A 10473-nucleotide genomic window follows, 5' to 3' on the forward strand; every position below is an offset into this window, starting at 1 on the left:
CTTTAGCCTTTGCCCATTCCTTCCTCGGAGTGGGAGGAAATTGGAATGGATTTCATTACCATCTTGCCGAAGACTTCGAATGGGTACGACTCCATATGGGTCATTGTGGACTGACTCATGAAGTCAGCACATTTTCTTCCCGTGAAGACCCAATACAATGGAAAACAGTATGCGTTGTCCTGGCCTTGGGACTCGAGAACCCCTGGATCCCATATCACCAACAGCAGCGCCTGGGCCCATCGCAGGCAATGGTCTAGAGACTGAGGGTGGGGCCCTATTTCTTCGAGGCCAACCAAAGCATTGGTGCCACGTGACTTTCTGTCGCTCGGTGCTGAAATCTTCGCGGGCCTTGCAATTTTGATGCCCAAGCTCTTGGTATAGCCCAAGGAGGAGGCGAAAGGGCGCGTGCCCTTTTGACTTTCGAGGAAGGCGATGATGAGGCGGGAGATGCCCAGGCTTCTGCGCGGATCAAGGAAGACGTGCCTCGCTTATTGCACCGAGGAATAAGGCGTTTGAACTCCCAGCGACAAAAAAGAGGAGAGGCAACGACCTATTGCCTTCCTTACTCGTCATTATTGCCTTTGCCGTTCTTGAGCACTGGGAGCCTTCTCTTCAGCCTTCAGTGCACTTTGACTCCAGTCTCCTCCAGTGCACTTCCCACACCTGAAAATGCCAAGGGCAGGAGGCGGCCGTCGGGAAGCGTCGAACGTCGGCGGCATTATGCCAAAACCCCCCTCCTGAACGAGGAGGGCGCAGAGAAGGTGTGGAAGCTTATGGTCCCCATTGGCTAGCGGGGATCATCGGTGGTGACGCCGGCCACCCATCCACCCGCCCCGCGTGGGCCCGGGCAGATTGTCATCTTTGCCTCCTTCGTGGCCGCTGGTCTAGTGCCGCCGTTTTTGGCGTTCTTCATGCAAGTGCTGGACACTTACGACGTCTAGTTGGCCCACCTAAGCCTGAATTCGGTGGTGATCCTGGCGGTCTTCGCCCACCTTTGCGAGATGTTCGTAGGGGTGCCGCCATCTGTGGCGCTCTTTCGGCACTTCTTCATCCTCCGAGCGGCCGGGAAGAAGAAGGGGTCGGACGACGTGGAGGTCGTGGGCTGCTGTAATTTTCGCCTGTGGGAGGGTGTCAGCGACACCTACATCCAGCAGGTGCTGCACGGCAAGTGGGACAACTGGCGCCGGGACTGGGTCTACATCGACGTCAGCCCCCACGACTGCCTTTTGCTACCCCGATCGTCGGCGGAGCCCAACAAACGGGTCTGGGAATCCGCCCCCGCAGAGGATACCTGCCTACGCCTAGTGCTGAACCGCATCGAAGACCTGCGCTGGGCGGGGCTTACCTCGTTAATGGTGGTCGCCGACTTCCTGCGCTGCCGGCTGGCCCCTCTGAGGGAACGTGTCCGTCCCGCCTGGATGTACACCGGGCCTCGTGATGTGGCGAGGACGTGTATAGGCGAGGGTGGGAATCTCGATGAGGGGGCCCTAGAGGCGCTGCTCAAGGTGGTAACCGGCGTCAAAGACCTCGCCCCGGTGGTCCTGCCACGCAAAGACCAGGCGCTTTGCTCAGACCCGAGCCGGACGGCGCTTTGCTCAGACCCGAGCCTTTGACGCCCAGGGGCCGACAGACCGCACGAGGCGCCGAGACCCCGGGACACTACACATTCCCGGGGCGGACGAAAACGGAGGGCGGGGCGCTGCCATAGACGATGGCAGACCGCTGAGCCGGGGTGACATGGGGAATTGTCCCCGGTCGCTCATCTCCCTACCATCCTCGTCCTCTTCGTCGCCATCCCCTCCGCCATCCCCGCACCGAGAACCTCGGCCGACGGCTGGCGACGCGACGGCCGGCGACCGAACTGGCCAGCTCTCTAGAGTAGGTTCTGGGGCAGATGCTGGGACTAGTTCACAATGGCCCAGGGGCCATAGCCCACCCCAAAGAGGAGAAGGCCGGAGCCCAGGCCGAAGGCCCCAGAATTCTAGATCCTGCAGTCCCGATGGTGGTATCGCGGGCCAAAAACCACGTGCGCCCCCTTTTTTTTTTCTTCGAGCTCATTTTGCTCGTGTCTTGGCTGGGGGTTAATCTGTTTTTGTTCCAGGCCGTCCAAGGGTTCTCCAGGAGGCTGGACGTCTCCCGAGCAACCAAGGCCTTCCCCTGTCCATGAGTTGAGAGCCCAGGCTGGGTCTGCCCCGAGCCCTCCGACTGGGGAGGAGCAACCAGCTTCAGGGGAGGCCGTCGTGACAAGGGTGGCACTGGCGCGGCCGCTGTTGGGGTCCCCGAGCGCCTCTGCTGAAAAGGCGCCAAGGGGACCCAGCTCTCGGCCATCCACTGGACAGGCCCTGGAACCCCTCCCCGAGGTGCTCGAGGCGGCCATTGCGGCGAAGAGGGCCGAGCTCAAAGAGGAGCGCACTGCCCTCATCAACGAAAGGGGCCGGCTGGAGGAGGACCGCAAACTCCTGGAGAACCGTGTGGCCACGGCCCGCACAGCCTACGAGAGGACCCTGTAGGAGCTGGCCACCGAGCTGGAGGCCCTGGAGGAAGTGCGCGAGGAGGCTGTCACCGCGCAGAAGGAGGTTGAGCGATTGGGGGAGCGTGCTGGTGAGCTGGCCACCCGTGAGGAGCGGCTTGCCTTGCGCGAGCAAGAGGTTGCCTCACGGGAGGAGGTGGTCGGCAAGCGGGAGGAAACCTTGTGATTCGCTGAGACGGACCTCTGCCACCAAACCCAAGACTTCGAATGCGGCCGTGCCGACATTCTTCGCCGGGAGGAGCAGGTTGCACTGCGTCAGATGGATGCCGATCTGGCGTCATCGGCGCTTGTCGCCCGGGAAGAGAACATCGCCAACTAGGAGGCAGGCTTAACTGCCCGAGAGCAGGCCATCGAGGCCCTAGCAGAGCAACTAGAGTGGGCCTGCACTGAGGTTGCTGCCAAACTCCAGGAGGCACGGGCCGTGAAGGACATCCCTGCCAGCACCGCCAATGGCAAAGGTCTTGAAGCTCGGCTGAAGAAAGCCGAGGAGGATCTTGATGTTGTCTACGAAGAGCGGATGAATGTTAAGGCAATGATGCAGGATGTCCTTCGGCAGGTGCGGGGCTTTGTGGAGGCGGCTGGGCTCGGGTCCGTGTCTGTGGTTCCCCAGGGCTGGATACGCTAGGCCATCTTGCCCTTGGGTTCTCGGAGATGGCCCAGCGCCTTGAGGCTCTCCCCACTGCTGTCCAGGAACTCCATTTTGTACTTCTTCTTCCTTGAGTTTGTTTGTACTGATGTCCCGAGAGGCATTGACCAGGCTGAGCACTGGCAGTTTACCCCCGAGAACAAGGTTGCCCCGGCCACTCGCGCTCGAGCAGTAGGACCACCCGAGATCCTTGGGTTTCGGTAGTGCTCAGGGCACTCGGCTCCCGAGCATCCAGCCCCCGAGCCCGCGTGTAGGATCCCGTGCTCGGGGCGCGCAGCCCCCGAGCGCTTGCGAGTACGTGGCTGCTGAGTCAAATAGACACAGATAGACAAAAATTCTTTTGCTCAGGAAGTGAAACCACCTAGCACGGTACCCACCGTGTCGGTGTATCAGGAACCGGGGGTCCCTGAGTCCCAAGACTAGGCCGGCCGTCCGCCACGTGTCACCATCCCGCGAGGTCCCCCCTGCAAGATGAGGAAAATCTAAGTTCCGGGAGAAGGTGCTCGGGGCCACAGCCTCTGGTTCCCGAGCACCCCAGTTCCCCGATGACCCGCAGAGTCCAAGTACCGGGAAGAAAGTGCTCGGAAGGGTGCCCGCTCGCCCCCGAGTACCATAGTCCCCCGATGGGCCGAACAGCCAAGTGCTCAGGAGAGAGTCCTCGGGGCTGCACGTGGCGGCCCCCGAGCGCTCGGTTCCCCGAAGGATCTACTCAAGTGCTCGAGAGAGAGTGCTCGGGGCTGCATGTGGCAGCCCCTGAGGACTCGGTACCCCGAAGGATCTGCTCAAGTACTCGGGAGAGAGTGCTCGGGGCTGCACGTGGCAGCCCCTGAGCACTCGGTTCCCCGAAGGTTCGCGCAAGATCACCCGACGCCCCGACGACCCGAAGGGACCCGTCGGCGAGGTGTTAGCCAGTCAAAGGTCCAATGCCGCATTTAATGGGCATGCGCGGCCTGACATCCTAACATTCTCAACTGCCCACGCCTTAGTGTCAGTCCCTGCCATGCTTTGGCAGGGGGGCGTGGGTCCATTAATTGCACGGGTCCCGTCCCGTATCATCCGGGGTACCTCGGGATAACGTTGCCAGGATCAAAGCGTTCCGCCTGCCACCCTGCCCTGACAGAAGAAGAAGACAGGGTGGGCGCGCCGGGTGCCTCTGTGGCTGCCCGGTGGGCCCTCTCAACGGCGCCGGGACGTCCACAGTGGCGGGTGGTCGGATGCGCGCCGCATTTTTCCACCACCCCTGTCACTTCGCCTGGACGGAATGATGACGCCTTTCTCCGTGGCATCTTGGCACTCGCGCCCCCTCTTTCCCATTCGGGGTAAGTCGAGGTCGGCATGTGTATAAAAGGAAGGGATGGATAACACAGGAAAGCAGACCTAGTTTTTTGATCCAAGATCAAGTAACCTGAGACGAAGAACACCACAAGCAAGCTCGAGTAGAGCTAGAGCAAGAGAGCCTCAAGCTCTCTGTTAGACAATACACCCTTGTAACCAGACACATCCTTGAAGAATTCCCTTCAAGGAAGGATATTGCATCCACACAGGAGTAGGGTATTACGCCCCCGTGCGGCCCGAACCTGTCTAAACCTCGGTGCATTTATTTCTTTTTTGCACTAGGTCGATCATCCCCCACCACCGGCCGTTGCATTTATTTCCGTTTCCATTTATTTCCCCGACGAACATGTTCAGGATCATCCCCCTGGCCGAATCTTTAAAAAGGGGTCTCTCGGGATCCATGCCCGGGCGCCACCGAACCATATGACCTCTGGGTTATGCCTCTGTCCGCTCTCGTCCGCCGGTTTGGGTATTCAAGAGGTCTCGGGTCGAAAACGAGAGCAGTCTATAACAAGTACCGCACTGACAGAGCGCACCAGGCAAAGAAATTCCCTATTCTCTCTTAAGTCACAGGCCGACAATCAAGAGCAGCTCGACCGCGAGGGCTTCAATGCCCCGGTCTCTGGTCGCCCCCAAGGGTCCTCGGGTGGTCCTACCACTTAGGCATGAGTGGTCGAGATCACCCGACCCCGGGATCCTCGCATGCCTCTGGGTGCTCGGGCACTCCGCTGAAGGAACCAATTCCTCGGGCACCCCGAGCTCGGAAGCACGCACCCCACCTGGATCGGTTGGCCGGAAGGCCGATAGCTGTCCGGTGAGTGGTTAAATTCAGACAAATTTGCGTTCAATAATTTTATGTTCCCGAGTCATCCTCGAGGGCTCTCGCATTTTAATCTGCTCGGCGAGATGATCTCCTCGCGCACAAAACCCTACCGTGTGTCTACTTTTTCCTGGAACGACAGAGCGGTTCGTAGAAAGGAGTACCGCGCGTACGGTAATGTTCGACCGAAGCCCTTCGTGGTGGTCGTGGTGTTTGGTCTGCTTTTAAGGACCCCGAACACTACCGAGTCCTTGGGTGCCCTGGGTAATCCTATCGCTCGAGCTGCTCGAGTAGTCCGGAGCTCAGGCCTCAGGGGCGGGCTGTCAGTGCTCGGTCCGGTCCGTCTTAAGCCCGGGCACCACCGGACCACGGGGACTCTTGGTCACATTTCCGCCCGCACGCGTCTCCCGTCTACTAACTGAGTGGTCGCGAGGTGAAAAAAGTGTTCACCGGTCACGGCGTGTTCCGTGCTGGATCGATCTATCTCCCGAGCAAGGAAGTTCGTGTCTTTGTCTTTCAACTTAGACGATGCGGACTCGCGAGAGCTCGAGGGCTGAATGCGCCAACAACAGCAATCGGGACAACTTCGTTCTCGGGGATGGAAAGGTCGGGAACGGTCCGACTGAGTACTCCCCAGGGCTTCAAGGCAAAACATCAGAAGGAACATTAAGTACTCAAGAACACTGGAGTTGCGAGCCCAAAGAAAAGCTGCCATTATATTCACAAGGCAAATACAAGCATTTCTAAGGGATCACTCCCATATTTACATCCGTCAAGACAACAACAAAAGAAAGAAAAACGACTACAAAAAGCCTAGTCGGCGGCGGAGGCGGTAGCCGAGTCTTCTGAGTCGTCCCCAGGGGCTGGCGGCGGCGGCACTTCCCGCCTAAAGCCGGCCACCACTTCAGCAGCGGTACTCCGAACCGCTTCCCGGGCAGCCTCTCCCTCGGCTTCAACCACTCCTTCCCGCGCCGGCTCCAGCGGGAAGTTCGGGTCTCTGCTTCGGTAGCAAGCCAGGACGTGCTCGGCCACCGCATGGGCCAAGCCACGTCCCTCCCGGGCGGCGAGTTCTTGGACAGCCCAGGGCAGGGCCTCGAGGCACTCGCAGACCTGCTGAATGTTGGTAATATGCCCTAGAGGCGATCGAGTTTGCGGATTGGATCTGCTAATGGGCTTTAATGTTGATTAAAGGGCCATTAGGGTTTAGAGTCATAATGGGCTTTAATGTTGATTAAAGGCCCATTAGCGTGCTCTATATAAGAATAGGCAGGGGCCAAGGCGCATTGAGTTTTTTCAGAAACCCTGGCCGCCTCCTATTCCCGAACTCCCTTCGAAACCCTAGCCAGGCGCGCGGTGCTAGCACACCGGCGCACGACGATTCCATCCTTGTACGTGTGGATACCGTAGAGGCGCTGCTACTATTGCGGTGCTGATCTACTCGGGAGTACTCGGGACGTACCCGCGAGCACTCGGAAGGTGCTCGGGACGTGCTCGGGACGAGGTTGACGATCGACTACTTGACGCGCACGACGTTGGATTGGTCTGCTCCAACTCTTCTTCCGCTGCACTGCTCGTCAAGTGGTAATGATTCATGATCCCCTACTCGCATGGCTTCCTGGTTGAATGCGGTAGAGAAAATTTATTTTGTGCTAGCGTAGCCTACCCGCAACCCTTCAGTGGTATCAGAGCCATCCTGCGTAGTTTTCGATCTGGATCAGTCACATATAGAAGATATGTGATAGAAATAGATTAGATCTATTGTTTTTGATCAGTTCATATGATGGATTGATCAATGCACGGTTGGTTAGGTGAATTAGAGATCAGATGAGATGCCAGTCGATGAAACCACATAGCCAAAAAGATTAGCTCGATCCCCCACCTGGTTTTGCGTGCGACTTGCCCCTACCGGCTGGAATCACTGTCGGGGCTAACTACGTGCATCGCGACATGGTCGGGAGAACAACAGATCGAGGTCGTGTGTGCTGTCATCGTTTCTGGAAAAACCTCACGCGATGATCAATGGGATTGATCTAATGTAAATTGAGGCATTATGAATGACTCGGAATTGGCTCGATACGATCGATCCGATGAGATTTTCATAGCAATTTCATAGATGCGATCTATGTACAATCTATGCGTGTACGGGACCGCCGTCGCGTACACGCATAGATTGTTGTAATAACATGATCCCATCACGACATTAGAATTCGATTCTATGCTTAACTCGTTTTTGCAGAGAATGTGTGACTGGTATGGCCTTGTGATATGTGATGCATGTGTGTAATTTTTCATGGCCTGCGTGTCATGGTTAATTGCAGCCCAAGGCTGTCATGTTATTGTATAACGGCCTGCGTGTCGACTTGTGATGCTTCTTCTCATGTAATTTATCTAGTGCTATTAGGTGTAATAGACTAGAACAAGATCATGGAGATTTGAAGCATGATGACCCGGAGGACAGGAACCGTGGCGATGAAGATCACTATGTGAAGGGGTCATACTATGTCACAGTTAATATGATTGCCTGTGATGTTTTTATGTTCCTGTCATACTATTTTTTCATGTTTTATGTGTGGTGGATATGATTTTCATGATAGAGTAGTTTCCCTCAGAAAAATCAAGAGTAATTGATGCCCTTCCAATAGCTGCACCTACAAAGGTTTTGATCATTGTGTGGTAGGTCTGCCAAAGCAGGGTGCCATCATTTATCTTAACCAGTTAGAGTGGATGTCGGACATCCACACGCATAGTATTGGTTTACTTGATAAAGCTATCAAAACGGTTTTGGGCTTTGGGGCATGGTGTTGGGCGCCGGGGCATTCGATGCCACCCAGCAAAGAAGAGTCACATAGGGATGTGATTAGCAAGGTGGTGCTTACCTATGTCACTAAGTTTCTAGCAGTGATGCCAAAGCTCACTAGAACTTAGTTGAATATGGATCTTGATCCTCTATATGTTGTTAGAGGGAAAACACATATAGTGGAGTATCTTTTGTTAAATTGTTTAATAGAAGATTCACATAGGCATAGTGCTGAACCTGCATTTTCTGTTGTAGATTATGGCACCGGCCGCTAGTAACACTTCCAGTTTTAATTTGCGATCGATTCTTGAAAAAGAGAAGCTTTCTGGAACAAACTTTATTGATTGGTATAGAAATCTGAGAATTGTTCTCAAACAAGAGAAAAAGGAATATGTTCTAGAGGTCCCCTATCCTGATGAACCAGCTGATAATGCTCCTGCCGCGGATCGGAGGGCTTATGAGAAGCACACCAATGATTCACTGGATGTTAGCTGCCTCATGCTTGCCTGTATGTCCTCTGAGCTTCAGAAGCAATATGAGAACAGGGATGCCCATGATATGATTGTGGGACTCCGAGGCATGTTTGAGAACCAAGCTCGGGCCGAGAGGTACAACACCTCAAAGTCCTTATTTGCGTGCAGGTTAACAGAAGGCAGTCCAGTCAGTCCTCATGTGATCAAAATGATTGGTTACATTGAGAGCCTGGAAAAACTTGGTTTTCCCCTTAGCCCTGAGTTGGCTACGGATGTAATTCTCCAGTCGCTCCCTACGAGCTTCGAGCCGTTCATTTTGAACTTTCATATGAACAGCATGGAGAAAAGCATGGCTGAATTGCATGGGATGCTAAAAACTGCTGAGGAAAGCATTAAGAAGAGCTCTAGTCATGTGATGATGGTTCAAAAGGATAGCAAGAAGAGAAAGCGCAAGGGCAAGGCTAAAACTTCGGATGAGATCTCGAGTTCTAAGCCTAAACCTGTTGGAAAGCCCAAGGCTAGCTCTGCCGCTTCTGACACTTGCCACCACTGCCATAAGACTGGTCATTGGCGGAGGAACTGCAAATTGTACTTGGAAGAACTCAAAAAGAAGAAGGGAAGTAAGACTTCCTCTTTAGGTATAAATGTTATTGAAATTAATCTTGCTACTCGTCCTGATGATTCATGGGTATTTGATACCGGATCAATGATTCATACTTGCAAATCGTTGCAGGGACTGAAAAGGACTAGGAAGTGTGCAAGAGGCGAACTGGATGCTCGCGTCGGCAATGGTGCAAAAGTTGCTGCGTTGGCCGTTGGCGTTTACTCCTTATCGCTACCCTCAGGATTAGTTTTGGAATTAAATAATTGTTATTATATTCCTGCCTTGGGCAAAAACATTATCTCTTCTTCATGTTTGGAAGAAGACGGTTATGAATTCATAATAAAGAACAAGTGTTGTTCGATATTTTTGAATGGTATGCTCTATGGTAATTGTCCATTAGTAAATGGATTATATATATTGGATCTTGAGGATATAACTATCTATAACATTGATACAAAGAAGCCTCGGCTTAATGATTTGAATCCCACTTTTGTTTGGCATTGTCGATTAGGTCATATAAATGAGAAGCGTATGCAGAAGCTCCATAAAGATGGTCAACATTCATTTGATTTCGAATCATTTGATACATGCGAGTCTTGTTTACTTGGCAAGATGACTAAGACGCCTTTCACTGGTCGAAGTGAGAGGACAAATGAATTATTGGCCCTAGTACATACAGATGTATGTGGACCGATGAGTTCTACAGCTAGAGGTGGTTTTCAGTATTTCACTACTTTCACCGATGACTTTAGTAGATATGGTTACATCTACCTAATGAGACACAAGTCTGAATCCTTTGAAAAGTTCAAGGAGTTCCAGAATGAAGTACAAAATCATATAGGCAAGACAATTAAATTTCTGCGATCAGATCGTGGAGGTGAATATTTGAGCCATGAATTTGGTGATCATCTAAGGCAATGTGGAATCGTTCCACAATTGACTCCGCCGGGTACGCCACAATGGAATGGGGTGTCCGAGCGGAGGAACCGAACTTTGTTAGACATGGTCCGGTCGATGATGAGCCAATCTGATCTTCCATTGTCCTTCTGGGGATACGCTCTAGAAACTGCTGCTTTCACATTAAACAGGGTTCCATCTAAGGCTGTAGAGAGGACACCATATGAGATATGGACCGGGAAGCGTCCCGGATTGTCTTTCCTTAATATATGGGGTTGTGAGGCTTATGTAAAACGTTTGTCGTCTGATAAGCTCACTCCCAAATCTGATAAATGCTTCTTTGTGGGGTATCCTAGGGAAACCAAAGGATA

The 10473-nt window shown here is 53.7% G+C and overlaps 1 protein-coding gene across 1 annotated transcript; it reads left to right on the forward strand.

Annotated features, from left to right (window-relative positions):
* The first annotated feature begins 1737 nt into the window (after nucleotides 1-1737).
* Nucleotides 1738-2510, forward strand: LOC133898522 (predicted GPI-anchored protein 58). The gene is made up of 2 exons (XM_062339242.1): nucleotides 1738-1916; nucleotides 2102-2510. Exons 1-2 carry the CDS (start codon nucleotides 1738-1740, stop codon nucleotides 2508-2510), a joined length of 588 nt encoding a protein of 195 aa, XP_062195226.1.
* The last annotated feature ends 7963 nt before the right edge of the window (nucleotides 2511-10473 follow it).

The sequence above is a fragment of the Phragmites australis genome, chromosome 18, assembly GCF_958298935.1.
Source record: "Phragmites australis chromosome 18, lpPhrAust1.1, whole genome shotgun sequence".
NCBI lineage: Eukaryota > Viridiplantae > Streptophyta > Magnoliopsida > Poales > Poaceae > Phragmites > Phragmites australis.